Source organism: Lepidochelys kempii, chromosome 1, assembly GCF_965140285.1.
Source record: "Lepidochelys kempii isolate rLepKem1 chromosome 1, rLepKem1.hap1, whole genome shotgun sequence".
Lineage (NCBI taxonomy): Eukaryota > Metazoa > Chordata > Testudines > Cheloniidae > Lepidochelys > Lepidochelys kempii.
In genome coordinates this window covers 267,158,197-267,176,388 of record NC_136380.1, presented here as the reverse complement: position 1 = coordinate 267,176,388, position 18,192 = coordinate 267,158,197, and the positions used below count along the sequence as shown (strand labels likewise).

Sequence of the window (18,192 nt, the reverse complement as noted above, 5' to 3'; positions counted from 1 at the left end):
CCCGGTCAAGGGGTTTGTGATGGATGCGAATTGGGGAATAAAATGCTGATAGTAGCTGGCAAGTCCCAGGAACTGGCGCACTTAGCACTTCATGGTGGGTGGCGGGCAGGCCGCCAGGGCCTGAACCTTTCCCATGAAGGGCTTCACTTGTCCTCTCCCTATAGCGTTCCCAAGATATGTGGTCTCTTGCCATCCAGTACGGCATTTTTTTGGATTGGCTGTCACCCCGGCTGCCTGCAGGGACCTCAGGATCACAGCTACCCACTCTAGGTGGTCCTTCCAATGGCGGCTGTAAACAACCACATCATCCAGGTATGCTGCAGCATAGTCTCAGTGGGGTTGGAGAATGCAGTCCATCAGCCATTGAAACACGGCCAGTGCCCCATGGAGGCCGAAGGGCATCTAAGTAAATTGATACAGGCCCATTGGGGTGGCAAAAGTGATGTTTTCCCTGGAGGCTGGGTTGAGGGGGATCTGCCAGTACCCTTCACTCAGATCGAGTGTGGTGAGGAAGCAGGCCTCCCTTAGATGGCCCAGCAGTTCATCTACACAGGACATCGGATATGCATTGAATTTTGAAATGGCATTGACACGTTAGAAGTTGATACAGAAGCGCCGTGTTCCATCAGGCTTGGATACCAGCACTACTGGGCTGCGCCATTCGCTTTGTGATGGTTCAATGATTCCCAGGTCTAACAGCCTGTACTTCCTCTTCAACGACTTGCTGCATGCGGTATGGCAAGGGCCTGGTTGGCTCACGGATCACCACCCCAAGTTCCGTCTGAATGGTATGAACAACTAGGATTCTGTAGCCCGGTTGGACTGTGAAGGTTCACGGAAACACCTGCAGGAGGCACTGGGTCTGCTTACGTTGCCCCTTGGTACGTGTCTCCCTGAGCTGGAGTCCCACAGGGTCCTCTGTCAGGAGTACACGGGGGCCCAGCTCTGGCTCCAGTGGGTAAGGGTTAATTAATAGCCCCTCTCACTCCCGTCAGGGCTTCAGAAGGTTGACATGATATAGTTGAGTTTTCTTGTGCCAGTCGGGCTGGTTGACCTCAAAGGTGATGGGCCTGACCTTTCGGACCACCTCATAGGGCCCTTGCCAACGGGCCAGTAGCTTTGACTCGCTCAAGGAGGAGGAGGAGCAGGACCCAATTGCCGGGTTTGAAGCCGTGGAGCCAGGTGTCCCCGTTATAGGCTTGGGCCTAAGCTTCCTGCGTGGCCTTCAAGTTTTTCCAAGCCAGGGCTCTTGCTTGAGAGAAGCGTTCCTGGAGCTGGAGGATGTACTTCAGGAGGCCCTGGGTCAGTGATGGGGCTTGCTCCCATATCTCTCGCATGAGGTTCAGCAGCCCCCTGCAGGCAACATCCATACAATAGCTCAAAAAATTTTGTGGAGGATTGGGGCACCTCACAGACTGCCAAAAGCAAGGGCAGGAGTAGCTGATCCCACCAGCGTAGGTCTTCTGGGGGAAACTTGCACAGCATTTCCTTCAGGGTGTAGCTAAACCGTTCAACCAAGCCGTCGGTTTGCAGGTGGTAGATGGAGATGCACAGCTGCTTAATCCCCAGGAGCTCGCAAACCTGCCGCAGCAGCTGGGAGGTGAAGTTGGTGGCCTAGTCAATGAGGATTTCCTGGGGATTTCCCACATGAGTGATGACCTTCATGAGTTCATCAGCGATGGTTTGGGCGATAATGCTCCAGAGCTGTACTGCTCCTGGGAAATGGGTGGCATAGTTCATGATGACCAGCACATACTGAAATCCATCAGTGCTTTTCGGAAGGGGGCCCACCAAGTCCACGGCCACTTGATTGAACGGCATTTCTACAATGGGCATGGGGATCAACAAGGCCTTGGGCCTCCATGGGGGGGGCAGCTGGCTGACATTCTGGACAGGAACTGCAATAGTTCCTCACCTCCTGGTGCACACCGGGCACGTGTGAATTCAGAATTCTGAACCACGTCAGAATTCAGGTGAGAGACTTTTCCTGGCCCAAGTGCCCTGCAACCAGGATGTCGTGGGCGAGTTACATTACAGCTTGTTGGTGACATCGAGGCACAAGCAGTTGGGTCTGGAGCTCTCCAGTGTGGGGGTCTTGTTCTACCCGATAGAGATGGTCGCAATGCAACTCAAAATGAGGCCACAGCTTTGCCCGGTACGGATTGATCAGGGTCCCATCGATGGCTGCTAGCCACTCATACATTCGACTGAGGGTGGGGTCCTCCATTTGGTCCTGGAAAAAGTCACTGTTAAGCACGGATTCAATGGCAGGCCCTGGCGGGGGGTCCTTGGACTCTCCTCCAAGTCCGTTGCGGTCTGGTTCCTCCCCCTCCTTGAAGCGGGTCTCAGGGCAGCCCCCTTCTAGTGCTGGGGTGACCTCAGGGCCTTTCTCGGCATTTGAGCAAAGGACCTCTGGGAACTCGGGCCAATCATGTCCCAGGATCACTGGGTAGGCTAATCGAGGAGCTAGGCCAAGCACCATTAGCCATTTGACCCCATCCACAGTTAGCCAGACTCGGGCACTGGGGTAGGGCCGTACATCACCGTGGATGCATTGCAGTCAGATCATCCCCAGGTGCGGGTCAGCTAGGAGGCCTAAACTTTGGCAGATTAGCGTCTGGCCTCAGCCTGAATCAATCAGGGCCGGGGTCGGGCAATCTCCGACAACTACTAGCACCATAATCTTGGTGGCCTGCGGCCCGTTGGGCGCAGGTTTCTCCAGTGCAAACATGACTGAAGCTGCTGTCCATCTTGGTGCAGTCCCATTGCAGGGGTCTGTATTTCCCACAGGAGAAACATAGTCTGATCTTTGGATGCCCAGGCCAGGTGGACGCTCCCACTGTGCTCCTTGGGAGGCTTCAATTGGTCCCCCTGGGGGCGCTGGGGCTTGTTGAACTGGCACCTTGGGATGTCTACACTGGGGCTCCTGGCCCTGTAAAGGGTTCTCCAGTTCTGTTCAGGTGCTCCCCTTCTTCTCTAGGTTAGGGTGCTTGGGCCCTTGTGGATGGGCTCGAACAGCTGGTCCCCCCGGGGCTTCAGCTGCGAAGAAAACCTCCATCACAGTGACGGCAGCAGCCAGCATTGCAGGCCGATGGCAGAGGACCCAGGTACTTCCTCGCGGCGGGAGGATGTGGATGAATTGTTCCAGAATAACTTGCTCAGTGAGGTTGTCTAGGGTTTGCCTCTCGGGCGGTAGCCACCACTTGCATGCCTCCCTCAGCTCCTGGGCCACCAACCAGGGTCGGGTGCCCACAGGGTATGTCAGTCTCCGGAACTGCTGCCAGAAGGTTTCCAGGCTGATGTCCAAGGCATCTAGGATTGCCGCCTTTACCCAGGTGTAGTCCTGTGCCTCCTCCATTGATAGCCCTTGGTACACGGTTTGGGCAGTCCCGGTCAGCTACGAGGCCAGGAGGGTGGCCCATTGGTCTCGGACCCACCCTGCGACTAATGCCACCTTTTCAAAGGTCATGGGGAAGGCCTCGGGGTCATTGCTGGGGCCCATCTTGGTCAGCTGGATCAACGGGGATGTAGTGGATGGCCCAGTGGCGTCTCCTGGCTGGGGTTCCGTAGGATGGGGGAGCAGAGTCGCCAACTGCTGCAGGCATTGTTGCTGGTGGTTCCAGTTCTGGTGTCCCAGCTCCAATATCAGCTATTGCTGCTGTGTCCCTAACTGCTGGACCAGCTACTGCTGCTGTTGAAGCTGGGGTGCTTCCTGCTGCTGGCTCTTGGCCAGGAACTTAATGAGCTTGTCCATGTCCATGGTCATCCTGGGCACGTTCCTCTTCAGACCCCTTCTCACAGGGGTCAGGGGACCATTGCCCACATTCTCCATCACATGTAGAGGGGCTTAACAGGGCTCGTCCCTCTCCGAGGTGGCGGGGGACCACACTGCCTCATTATGTCCTCACGGTTGCTGGTGTGGAATCAGTCTGGTCACGGGAGTCTCTCACAGGGGTGACCAGGAAGATGCCACAAAACAGTTATTCATGCCCAATCGTGTATTGGCAGCTCCTCCAGGTAACTGGTGACGGGTGGGCTTGGCAGTTCTTCAGGTGTTGGTCGGGCGGGCCAGTCTTTGGCTCCGCCGCCAGTTGCCGGGGTCTCCCAGCTGGGAGCTAGGCGGGAGGCATCTGGCCTCTCCAGCGGCTGTGCCCCGAGTGAACTCTGTCCCCATGCTTTTCTACTTCCTGTCCTGCGCCTGACCCTCTGGGAGGTGGGCTCATAGCTCTCTGGCCCCACCCACTCTGGTGTCTGGGGCGGTGGAGGACCACACCGCCTCGTTACAGGGACATACATTTTCTGTCAGCTCTTTTGCTCATAGGTGGTATGGTGGCTGGTGTTTGCCATACTGTTTCCGCTGGTTCCATCAGTGTGTCCTTCACTGATAGTGCTATTTTCGTTGTGGATGCTGGGTGTAGAATTTTTAATAGTTGGTGTCATAAAAATAAAGGGAAGGGTAAACCCCTTTAAAATCCCTCCTGGCCAGAGGAAAAATCCTCTCATCTGTAAAGGGTTAAGAAGCTAAAGGTAACCTCGCTGGCACCTGACCAAAATGACCAATGAGGAGACAAGATACTTTCAAAAGCTGGGAGGAGGGAGAGAAACAAAGGGTCTGTGTCTGACTGTATGCCGCTTTTGCCAGGGACAGGACAGGAATGGAGTCTTAGAACTTTTAGTAAGTAATCTAGCTAGGTATGTGTTACATTATGATTTCTTTAAATGGCTGAGAAAAGAATTGTGCTGAATAGAATGACTATTCCTGTCTGTGTGTCTTTTGTAACTTAAGGTTTTGCCTAGAGGGATTCTCTATGTTTTGAATCTAATTACCCTGTAAGGTATCTACCATCCTGATTTTACAGGGGTGATTCCTTTACTTCTATTAAAAGTCTTCTCATAAGAAAACTGAATGCTTTTTCATTGTTCTAAAATCCAAGGGTTTGGGTCTGTGGTCACCTATGCAAATTGGTGAGGATTTTTACCAAACCTTTCCCAGGAAGTGGGGTGCAAGGGTTGGGAGGATTTTGGGGGGAAAGACGTGTCCAAACTACGTTTCCCAGTAAACCCAGATAAAGTTTGGTGGTGGCAGTGGAAATCCAAGGGCAAAGGGTAAAATTAATTTGTACCTTGGGGAAGTTTTAACCTAAGCTGGTAAAAGTAAGCTTAGGAGGTTTTCATGCAGGTCCCCACATCTGTACCCTAGAGTTCAGAGTTGGGAAGGAACACTGACAGTTGGTGTTGACTCTCAGTCACCAAGCCCCCAGAAGGGAGTCTCCAGGCACCTCCACTCTGGATAAAGCAAGTAATCTTTCCTCCAACAAATCGAGGAAAGGGGAAACATCACTGACACAGGGAGAACCATTAAAGAGAAAACGGTCTCCAGCAAGATCACTGCCCTCAGTGCCAATGGCTTGCAGGGTGAGCATGTTCGATGCTCCGGGCACCTCCGGCACCGCCTGCACCAGGAATATGAACAGTAAAGACAAGGAATTGAGTGGCAGGCATAAGACAGCCTCCTTCTCCACAGCACTGACCACTCCCAGGAAGGGCACAGTGCTGATAGCACCGAAAACAACAATGCTACCCCTGATACAGCCTCCTATGGAGCAAGGACCCACAAGATCTAAACCGCCAACATCAGCACTGACCAAAGCCACTCAGAAGAGGGCGGCACCAATGCAGGTGCCTGACCATATCTACTTGGCACCAACTACCTCAGCTCCAGACATGCTAATAATCGCTCTACCAGGCTCTCCCATCTCAGCACCGACCGCCCCCTGGGACCGCCAGCACCAAAAAAAAACCAGGACTCAACGTCCATACTGCACTTCTCAAGCAATGAGGAGAATGACATGGAGGAGGGAGTATTCTACTCCAGACACTCCTCCCCTTCCAGTATCAAACCTCAACCATCCCACACAAGTGCCAGGGACCATCCTCACAGAGACATACCCCCATGGATGTTCCCATGCTTTTCATTCCTGATGCAATGGGCACACTGGGACCCATGGTCGGCATACAGATCACAGCTGCAAAGGAGTCACTCTCCTCTCTCTCTCTCCCCCTCTCCCTCTCCCTCTATATATGTATGTATCTATATATATATATATCTATATATCTTGACTTTAGCAAAGCTTTTGATACGGTCTCCCACAGTATTCTTGCCAGCAAGTTAAAAAAGTATTGATTGGATGAACGGACTATAAGGTGGATAGAAAGCTGGCTAGATTGTCAGGCTCAATGAGTAGTGGTCAACGGTTCGATGTCTAGTTGGCAGCCACCATCAAGCGGAGTGTCCCGGGGTCTGTCCTGGGGCCAGTTTTGTTCAACATCTTCATTAATGATCTGGATGATGGGATGGAATGCACCCTCAGCAAGTTCGTGGATGATACTAAGCTGGGGGGAGAGGTAGACACTCTGGAGGGTAGAGATAGGGTCCAGAGTGACCTAGACAAATTGGAGGATTGGGCCAAAAGAAATCTGATCAGGTTCAACAAGGACAAGTGCAGAGTTCTGCACTTAGGACAGAAGAATCCCATGCACTACTACAGGCTGGGGACCGACTGGCTAAGCAGCAGTTCTGCAGAAAAAGACCTGGGGATTACAGTGGATGAGAAGCTGGATATGAGTCAACAGTGTGCCCTTGTTGCCAAGACGGCTAACGGCATATTGGGCTGCATTAGTAGGAGCATTGCCAGCAGTTCGAGGGGAAGTGATTATTCCCATCTATTCAGCACTGGTGAGGCCATGTCTGTAGTACTGCGTCCAGTTTTGGGCCCCCTGCTACAGAAAGGATGTGGACAAATTGGAGAGTGTCCAGGGGAGGGCAATGAAAATGATTAGGGGCCTAGGGCACTTGACTTATGAGGAGAGGCTAAGGGAACTGCGCTTATTTAGTCTGCAGAAGAGAAGAGTGAGGGGGGGATTTGATAGCAGACTTCAATTATCTGAAGGGGGTTCCAAAGAGGATGGAGCCTGACTGTTCTCAGTGGTGGCAGATGACAGACCAAGGAGCAATTGTCTCAAGTTGCAGTGGGGGAGGTCTAGGTTGGATATTAGGAAACACTATTTCGCTAGGAGGATGGTGAAGCACTCGAATGGGTTACCTAGGGAAGTGGTGGAATCTCCATTCTTAGAGGTTTTTAAGTCCCGGCTTGACAAAACCCTGGCTGGAATGAGTTAGTTGGTGTTGGTTCTGCTTTGGGCAGGGGGTGGGACTAGATTACCTCCTGAGGTCTCTCCCAACCCTAATCTTCTATGATTCAAAGAAAGCAGATACAACCCCCTAAGGAGATGGCCACAGGACCCTCTGAGGCACCTGAGGACACAGTAGAGGAGTTGGAAGACACTACACAGGTCCTGTCACGAGAACATAGCTCCTCTTCATCCCCAGATGAGTCAGTCATGACCCCCCTCCCCACCCACAGTAGTGGACGACTCAAAACAATTCCAAGAATTGTTTAGAAAGATGGCACAAAGCCAAAACATCACACTTGAAGAGGTGACTGAGAGAAAAGGGTACTTGTTCTATCCAGGGACGAGGTGCCTGGAGACCCCCTGCCTGGTGGCTTGCTAGTGTCCAATGGAGGAGTAAGGGATTTTTCCATTAGGACCATTTTTAGTCTAAGATCCCTGTCTCTCCTCGCTCTGGCTTTGAGTGGGCGCATTTCTGGGGAATGTGCACTTCCCCTAAACAACGGACGCATTGTGAGCGGCCGTCTGAAGAGGTATCGCGTCCTTGCACAAAGTACATCTTTTGAATCTAGGCAAGCCTGGCATTATCTTTTTCTAATTTCCTAATTAAACAGAAATAAAGAAGGAGAGGGATCTCTCCGAGGTGTGTGTGTGTTTGTTTTTTGAAGTCTAAATAGTTTTAAACTGAAGCTTAAGACCATTTCTACACTATCTACTAACTATAACTAACTAAACCCTAATTGCTATCTAAATTGTTCTATTTCTCCATTTTAGGTCGTTTTAAGACACTGCTGTTGGAGCTCCATCTGCAGCTGAGGATGAAAAGGAACTGAAGGGGTCGGGAAGTGTGAGCACCAATGGTACCACAAAGCAGCTACTATGCACGCGCATCCCAACCAGGCACTGCTACCAAAAGTCTCTGATAAGCAGTGCCAGGATGCACCGACACCTAAAGTGGAGCACGCACAGGGACAGAAAAAAGAGCAGTTGCTTCAAACCCCAGATTTCAATAAGAAAAAAACAACTGTAGCTTCAAAGGAAATCCAAGACAAAAGGTTAAATACCAGTTGAAAGCTGATTAATTGGAACAACTGAGAAGAGAGAGACCAATACAGAATAAAGAGGACTGCCTGAAGTAAGACAGTGTCCTAGAAAGAGCTGGAGCAGCACTGGGAAAAATCTGGGGCACAACTTCTGAGAAGATTCTGAAGGGAAATGAGCCAATAGTAATTGAAATAGAACACAGGAAAGGACTCAAGTCCTACTACAGATGTCCTCGGAGTACAAAAAAAATCTGAGAATAAGGGGAGTTCCAAATGTCTTACGCAAGGAAGCTAAGACTCAAAAGTAGGAATCCTGTGTGTATGGTGTCTTTTAAAGAACAGTATTTTCCGCAAAGGCATAGCCAAACACAACATTGGAAATAAAAGATTTGATTTAAGAGGCTATGTGACTTTATTTGCAATTTTTGTTTTTTAGTTCTGGACATATTGTGTGCCTTTTTAAGGGGATTACACGTTAGAAAATGCAACTGAATTTGATTAGATAACTATGAACACCATTCCCATTGTACATAATACAGTAAACTACAAACAGCTTCTTTGTAGCTAGGAGGTTCTTTTTGTTTGTTTTGTTTTTCATACAATGTGAGTGTGTTTTTTAGCAGTGATATGAATAGACAATGGTGAGAAAACTTGTTGCTTTGCTGTTGATGCGGACAGTTTTGAACATTAATTCCAGATCTACTGTCATGATTCAACATTTAGTGGCCATTTATAAAGCATTTCCATGTGATTGTAGTGATCGTGAAAGGACAGTAGTATAGTAAGGACAGTAGCAGGCCAGGCTTCCCCACACCGTACCACCAACATGCCTCAAACCTTTGACCTGGAGGGAGCACCTCTAAGAGTAAGAGGACAATTTGACACAGCTGGTCCTTGGCCTCTTGCTGGTACTACCGAAAAAGACAGCTGTAACCTCTCATCTCTCTCTCCATTCTATCCAAAACAATGGAGTTAAAAAAAATCACATGGCTATCCCATTCCTCCAAATGTTCCTTCAAACCCTTTCATTAGCTTCTCATTCTCCATATTAAATTACTTGTTTTAACCATCAAGGATCTGGACAAGTCCATTCTTGCCTAAGGGTAAAATTTTCAAAAGTGCCTCATTAAGGACTTTTCTACACTGACATTTAGTTTGCAGCAAGTTGGGATGTTAATCTACCCGCAGTAGCCTGCTGTGCACTAGATGTCCCCCTATATCTCTATACTTGTCTGCGCTTCCTTTTACCTGTGCACTGTGTGAATTCCCTCTTCAAATGGGACTTGTACTTCCTCTTCACTTAGGTGCTTTTGAAAATTCCACCCCTAAAACTTAAATTCTATTTTTTAAATATATTGTGATAATTGGGCCTACAAATTTACCCTAATTGTAAACTAAACTGTAAAAAGTGAGCAGAAATTCATAAATGGTCACAAACAATTTTATATATCAGATCATTAAGAAAAGATGTAAGGAGGAGATAGAAAGACTGAATTAATTTAAACAGAAAGGGTTTTACTAATATCACACAAGAACAATGTTGAAATTGTGACTGGTAATCAAGAGGAATAGAAGACCAGAAATCAATGGACCAAAGTCGGTATGTCAGAAATTCGGCCTATTTGTGGACAAAATACTAAGAGGAGAGACTCTTCCACCCAACACTTTCTTTTGGAGTTCTTAAAAAGAAAAGACTTTTGGGAAGAAGCAACTGTCTGCCAATAACCACTGCAGCAAGCTTTATCATCAGGGTTGCCACCTCCACTATCTTCTGGGACCTTCTTCATCCTAATCCTGAGAAATGTCTTGACCAGACTAGGCCAAAAAGGAGGACCCAAATAACACCGCCACCTCTACTGGCACCGGTTAAATCCCAAACATTACCTGGGATGGGACTTCATCTCCTACTTCTCCCCTCCTTCCTGTGCGTCTTTTCCCTTCCCCACCTCATTTCTTTTCTTTCTCATCTCTCTTCTTTTGCCTTCTGTGTAATAAGAGTCTATCTTAGCTGGCAACGATGCTATAAGCCTGTGACTAAAGAGGCAACTAAAAACAATGCCCAAAAACAGCTGCTACAAGTTTGCCAGAGTGGCTGATAAGACTATGTGCTGCGCTTGTGTTTTTCCAGCAGTGAGGCTGCAAACCAGAGACAGAAGCTGCATTTTCTATCTTTCCTATTCTTTTCTATCCCCTTTTGTGTGTGATTGTCTTGTTTTGTCTTTATAAGAAACAGGACTGATTTGTAACATCATCAACAGCTCCAGACCATCTCAACTAACTTCTCCTTTCCCAAGAAAGGACAGCAGATACCATCTTTAATACCATCTAAGAAACTGTCTAACAAGGGGCCTTTCTTTCTCAAAACTCTTCAGCTAAAGGGAAAGGGAACAAGGGATGTTGTTAAAATAAAAGCTTTATTTAATACACTTCAAATGCTTTAACTGTTTTTCTTTCTTTTCTGTATCTTTAACAAACTTTAAAAGACTGTTTAATGGTGCATTTGCCATCATGCTAAGCAGGCTAAGGTCTCCGTATACCAAGCCCCAAACCTGTTTAAAACTATTTAATGTTCGACAATGACTGGGCTATGTTAACACCTTTAATTCTTTGGGCCCTTTATTCCATCCTAATTAATATATTTCCCTTCACTCAGAAACAAATGACCCAGATTTTGTCAAACTCTGTTAAGAAATTTGCTCTCAAGCTAGGACCAGGTATGATATATTTCAATTGAAAAGCAATAATTTCACAAGTTATATTTGTACAGAAATCCCTTCTCACCCTAAACTAATAGTAATGAGCCATATGCTGCTCTTATTTAGACTCATATAAATCTTGAGTAACTCTATTAACTTCAGTGGAGTTACTCCACACATACATCAGTGAGTGACCAGAATTTGGTCCAGTATCTCCAACCCAACACTATAATAAAAAAATGGCATTATGAAAGCAGTAATCTGATTGGATGATTCCAACTATGTTTATCTGTTATAGCTATACTATACTCTGGTCTCTCAACCAATTTCTCCTCAGATAAATCATTACTAAGGGAAAAACAGTAACATATTTTAAAGATTCTAGGTTAAATCCACTTTGTTATACTGGTATAAATACAGTATAGGGGAGTATAGAATGAAATTTGTCTATTTTTAAAAAAAAAGTAATTTTTTTTCTAATTCTAAAATATTGTAAGCTTTAGCAGGTAAGCTCCTAAATCTTTCACTGGTGTCAGAAATACAAAAGTTTCATTACTCAGCAGGCAACCAGCATCTAAGCATCAAAGGACAGTTTTCATTTTACACTACTGGCTCTCTGCTGCATTTCCAATCCTATTTCCACAAAAATGAAGGTTGGATCAGGTAAGGGAAAGCTTTAAAAAGATCAACATTTTCAAAGTATTCTTGTCAGCAAGTTAAAGAAGTACGGGCTGGATGAATGCACTATAAGGTGGGTAGAAAGTTGGCTAGATTGTCGGGCTCAACGGGTAGTGATCAATGGCTCCATTATGAAAGCAGTAATCTGACTGGATGATTCCAACTATGTTTATCTGTTATAGCTATACTATACTCTGGTCTCTCAACCAATTTCTCCTCAGATAAATCATTACTAAGGGAAAAACAGTAACATATTTTACTTATATTTTATACTTTAATACTTTTATATTTAACATATTCTAGTTGGCAGCCGGTGTCAAGTGGAGTGCCCCAGGGGTCGGTCCTAGGGCCGGTTTTGTTCAATATCTTCATAAATGATCTGCAGGATGGTGTGGATTGCACTCTCAGCAAATTTGCGGATGATACTAAACTGGGAGGAGTGGTAGATACGCTGGAGGGCAGGGATAGGATACAGAGGGACCGAGACAAATTGGAGGATTGGGCCAAAAGAAATCTGATGAGGTTCAATAAGGATAAGTGCAGGGTCCTGCACTTAGGACGGAAGAACCCAATGCACAGCTACAGACTAGGGACCGAATGGCTAGGTAGCAGTTCTGCAGAAAAGGACCTAGGGGTGACAGTGGACGAGAAGCTGGATATGAGTCAGCAGTGTGCCCTTGTTGCCAAGAAGGCCAATGGTATTTTGGGATGTATAAGTAGGGGCATAGCGAGCAGATCGAGGGACGTGATCATCCCCCTCTATTCGACATTGGTGAGGCCTCATCTGGAGTACTGTGTCCAGTTTTGGGCCCCACACTACAAGAAGGATGTGGATAAATTGGAAGGAGTCCAGCGAAGGGCAACAAAAATGATTAGGGGTCTGGAACACATGACTTATGAGGAGAGGCTGAGGGAACTGGGATTGTTTAGTCTGCAGAAGAGAAGAATGAGGGGGGATTTGATAGCTGCTTTCAACTACCTGAGAGGTGGTTCCAGAGAGGATGGTTCTAGACTATTCTCAGTGGTAGAAGGTGACAGGACAAGGAGTAATGGTCTCAAGTTGCAGTGGGGGAGGTTTAGGTTGGATATTAGGAAAAACTTTTTCACTAGGAGGGTGGTGAAACACTGGAATGCGTTGCCTAGGGAGGTGGTGGAATCTCCTTCCTTAGAAGTTTTTAAGGTCAGGCTTGACAAAGCCCTGGCTGGGATGATTTAATTGGGGATTGGTCCTGCTTTTGAGCAGGGGGTTGGACTAGATAACCTCCTGAGGTCCCTTCCAACCCTAATATTCTATGATTCTATGAAAGTCTAACATTAGATTTGTCACTTGTTATTTTACTCTCTAAGCTTATCCGGCAGTTTCGGATGCAAGAAGGTGGGTTTGAAGTAGTGTCAAGACATAAGAGTTTCTCAAAAAAAAGCACTTCTTCCTTCCTTCGGTGTTCTAGTTATAGACAAATCACAGGAGGAGAAATACAAAAAAGTCTCACAAGAACTCCTGGAAGTTTTAAAAGAATTGTGAATGGAAGTAGGGAAGCTTTAAAAGCAAGTTAAATTAAAAGCTTTTTATCTATCATCACTCATAGAACCATAGGGTTAGAAGAGACTGCAAAAGGGTCTTCTAGGCTAAATCCCTGCCAAGATGCAGGATTTTTTGGGTCTAAACCATCCACGACAGATGGCTATCCAGCCTCCTTTTGAAAACCTCAAGTGAAGGAGCTTCCACAGCCTTCTTAGGCAGTCTGTTACATTGTCCTACTGTTCTTACATGTTTGGGTATTTTAACACACTTTAAAATGTATATACTTATCTTGAAAATATGATAGGGCTGGACTCATGAACAGTTTAACAAATATGCTAGTGCTGTATGTTTCCCTGCAGGATGTGAAAGGATTTTCAAAATTTGCAGTGTGCTATTGAGAATATAACCAGGATGAGCTCTATTAGATAATAGTTGTTATAATACTGATTTATGGGTCATATAGCTTCCTTTGCAGCTCTGCCTTAAAATAACCTGGGTTTTGAATAGAAAATGATGTACTGTTTCTGTGTAAGCTCTCTTGTGTTGCAAAGTCATTTAAATAAAGAGTTGTGATGCACAGCTTTTGCTTCCATCCTCCTTCATTTTGGTATAATATTTCTGCATTAAAGATGCATTAAGAACGTGATCTTTTTGGACTATTTTTTGCTGCAGCTAGCAACCTCTAAACACCCTCTGACTGTTATACAGCACTGATTCCAGTCATTCAAAGGTATTTAACTATCTCAGATTTACAGAATGTGGATTCTAACAGGAAATTGCATGACTCATTTGTTCTCAGAAACAGCTGGTTTTGAGAGTTCATTTAGAGCTTGACTCTGCCATCCTTACTCATACTGAGTAGTACCTCATGCCTCAAGGAGTCCCTACTTCTAAAGTAAGGTAACTACTCAATAGGAATATGTGTGGCAGAATCTTTGAGTCTCTAGCTCCACATACAGTAAGCACAATTAGAAACGGACGTTTATCATTTTCTGTATTTGTGCAAGTTGTGGATTTTTTGTCAAATTTGTTTTGCAAATATGGAACAGATCATGGGATTTAGCATAGGAACTTCATGTACGTCTAGGGCTGAATAATAAAAATAACCAGGATAGTGGGAATTAATTTTGGCATGTCTTGTATACTGTTTCTAGTCTAGCCTTCAGAACTTGTAGTCTTCATGAATCCCATTTATTAAGTGCAGATCTCACTAACATATAATATTACAAAATCCTGTTACTAGCTTTTGAGTTAGATGAAAAAAAAGCATGCCCGTCCACTAAAAAAAAAATAAAAAAAGGAAACATACAGACAAACTATTTCAGTGGTACAGAGCTAACAATAAAAGTAAAAAAATGATGTTAACAATGTTACAGCTAAAAAAAAAAAAAGCCAGAAACTCAAGAAATTCACAGTTAAAATTTAAACACCAAACTTAATTCAGCACCTTAACCTACCCTCTGCCTATAAACTAATCTATTTCCTAGTCCTTCTTACCTCCATCTATATTCCCAATACAGTCCATGGAATACATATCACTATCTTTAATCATGCTGAACTACATATAGACTGTGACCGTCTACATACAAGGATGCACCAGAAGCTCACTCTTCAAGTCCATCTTCTCAGTACAGGCCAGATCATCTTATTCTTCACAAGAGGCCCCAAGACCACATCTTTCCTTATCCATCCATGCACCAGAAAGCCTATTTCACCTAATTCATCTTCACTGTACAGACGGGAAAAATCTTTTATTTGCTCTGCACACATTCCCTGTAGGGGTCAGAGACTGGATACAGAGCTCCATCTTTACCTTGATCGTTCTGTACATGCTATCCACAAACACATACACCTTACAATGGGCTTTGTTCCTGCTCTATCTTCTACAGAGCCAATATGCATGAGGGCCCTGCTTGGCCTCAGGCAGAATACAACTTGGCCTAGCATGATTCCCTTAGATGGCTTCCAAAATCATGTGACAACCTTCAGGGTCACAATATGCCCAGTCCATCTTCTCAGGTTTCTGCACAAGGCAAAGTTAGCAAGAAGCAGGTATTAGCAATCAGCTGTGAACTACCCACTGGCAAATTTTGGTGTTCCATCTAGCATGTAGTTTAAATCCCAAAGATACAATCGTAGTCTCTTAGCATGCTTGACACATTCTCAATCTGCAATGAACACCATCCTACGCCCTAAGTGCACTGGAAAAATGGGTACAAGTTACAGGATCACACATCTGAAGAGCAGAATTCATATACTCAACAGGACAAACAAATAAAATATAGCAACTGCTGATAGTCTCCAATTCACATATGAAAGATATGTATTGCATCCATAATGGAATATCTTGAGTCTCTAGGGTTACTTAATGGTATTTCCAATCTTACCTCTATATTAAGAAAAATTCCTCTGGGATTTATACAGAAATTTATTTATGGAGGTGATGCAACAATTTATATGCAAAAACCGTCCTAAAATACATCCCTAGCCCCACTTCATTTGTTGTTGGCTTTATGTGCTAACATATTGAAAAACCAAACATTTCTATAATCATTTCTAAAATAATTAGCATCATGAATATGGGACCTGATTGTCCTCTGCTCTGCACTTGTGTAGTCATTTACGTCTGTGCAAAGTGGACGTAAGTCACTACCAATCCAGAATGGTAGTATTTTACACCCACTTTGCATGGTGTAATTGACTAGGAAAAGCACAAGGCAGTGGAGAATTAGGCTCACAATGTCCACATTTCTATATAAAAATGGTATTTAAGAATTAAAAGCTCTTGGTGATACTACTGGTATCCAGATAATAAAAGAAACTGTACCTTTGGAAGGAGCTGGATTGCCTGTAGAATTCTTTGCCTGTGTCCAGAGTTAAGAATTCCTATTTCCAACAGATCCTGATCTTCCATTACATTGCTTCCCTGAAAAAGGAGATATTCAAATCTGAAACAATCCTGAAACAAACCCTTAAACTGTGTTTAAAAGAAAATAACTTTATTTAACATATAGTATGACAAGAATAATAAATTACTGATGATTGCATTGATTTCCAGGTCTATAAAATGTGAAAGGACCTTGAACTCATGGACACTTACTAGTGCGCTGGCCGAACTGCCAATGGAGAAACTACAGTTCCCACTAAAAACAAATCCCATAAGTGAATCTTTCTCCTCTACCCCCTCCTGTCATTTGATTGAGGACAGGGATGTAATTATAAAATTTAACTATATGCATACAGTGCCTCATCTGTTTCTCTTCCCCCTGCCCCATACATGATATCCTTTCTTCCTCAAGTCAGAAAAAACATCACATACAATAAGATCAACACAGTGGAAGCAGGTAGATAGAATTATTTAGTAATATGTTAGTAAAATGCCTTGTAACAAGGTGGCTTGCTGTTGGACTGGAGAGGCTGGGGCAAAGCAAACCCTGATCACAGAATGAGCTCCATCTGAGTCAGGCATTTCTTATAAAGAGCAAAAGGTGATTGCAGCAAGTGGGAAACTCAAGAGGTTGTACTGAGACTTCAGAGAATGTAGGGAAGACCCTGAGACCAGGGAAATTGCTCCAGCTAGGAAGGGTTTGGAATAGCCTGCTAAGTGAGGAGGATTCTGACCAGAACAGGGGAGTTAGAGCTGTACCCAGCTGAAGGAAGGAGGGAAGACCTTTGAGTTTAGTTTTGAACTTAAAGTTAATAAATCAGACTCTAAGTAGGGTTATTGTGCCCGGACTGGAAAAACCACTTGTGGCATTTATTTGGGGATCCAAGAAGGCAAATTGAGGTGAGGGGATGCGTGCAGGCCTACCTGGTGGCCACCACCAGGAGCCAAGAGGCCACTCATCTACATGCCTGAAGAGCACCCTCAACTCCCAAAAGTGAATTAAACTTGGCATACATAGTATACAGATTCCAAGGCTAGAAAGAACCAGTGTGATCATTAGTCTGACCTCCTGTATAACACAGTACATAGAACTGCTGTGACATCCAGGGACCTCAAGGCTGCTGTGACAGCCAGGGACCTCAAGACTCTGATGGAGGGTAAGCTTCCCTTCTGTATGGGACACAAAAGACCCCACTTCAGAAACTGACAAAGATCACTCTGATAACAGTGGAGCAGAACCCATGTGGACAGGAGATAGGTGAGCCAAACCCAGGGGATATTAACAGTGGCTTGCCCGTGGAATGTTCCAGGCTTTCAGGTACTGAAAGTGGCATTGGTACTGTATGCTGTTGTGGAGCTGGTGTAGAAATTACAGTAGCTGGTACCAACTGAAAGCCTTCCTGCACACCAAGAATGCTGGTACCAAAAGGTTAAACAATTCTCTGGCAGCAACATATACCTCCGCAATTTTCTGTACTGGAATTGGGTCATGAGTCTGGCATACAGCAACTTCAGGGGTTGACCTCAACAGACCCTACACAGGTTCCAGAGTCAATGAACCCCCACTTTGTAGCAGAGCAATTCTCTGGGGGAAAACTTCGCCTCAGAGTCCCTCCCAGAAACCTTGCCTCTAGACGTCCTTTGTACCAAAGGTACCAGGTGCTTAGAAGATTTGTATCTATTCTTTAGTACTGGGGACACCAAATGAGGTGCTGAAGACATCTCAGGAGGTGCACTCAGTATTGATGGTGCCGCACTCAGAGTATGCTCTGAACCAAATTGCTCTGATAGAGGGCAAAGTGCCACCTCCATAAGGGGACACTTAAGTCTCACTGCTCTATGTTCTTTAGAGCAAGGTTTAAACCCTCTATAAATGTGACACTTGTCACTGATGCGGGACTCCCCCAAACATTTTAGGCAGCTAGAGTGTGGGTCACTGATCGGCATAGGTCTGACACACAACCAGCAGGACTTGAAACCCTGAGAGTGAGGCATGGCTCCGCTCCTAGTCTTGGAACCAAGAATCAAATTTGGTCCAAAAAGCACTTAAAAACTGAAACCTATCACTAACACTGACTATACTCTATATCTAACTAACTACTAAACGACAAAAAGACTATATACAAGTGTGAGGAAAATAAACTTGCGATAGAGGACTGGAACTGCTCCAACAAC

General features: G+C 45.4%; 1 protein-coding gene across 10 annotated transcripts in view; it reads right to left on the bottom strand.

The window, feature by feature from the left end:
• The window catches only part of ANKS1B (ankyrin repeat and sterile alpha motif domain containing 1B), a 747,009-nt gene that overhangs the window by 256,709 nt on the left and 472,108 nt on the right, over positions 1-18,192 (bottom strand). For all 10 annotated transcript variants that reach the window (XM_073327424.2, XM_073327427.2, XM_073327426.2 and 7 more), the window contains one exon: positions 15,958-16,056. In XM_073327424.2, the coding sequence (XP_073183525.1) occupies positions 15,958-16,056 (99 nt within the window). The remainder of the gene's footprint in view (positions 1-15,957; positions 16,057-18,192) is intronic.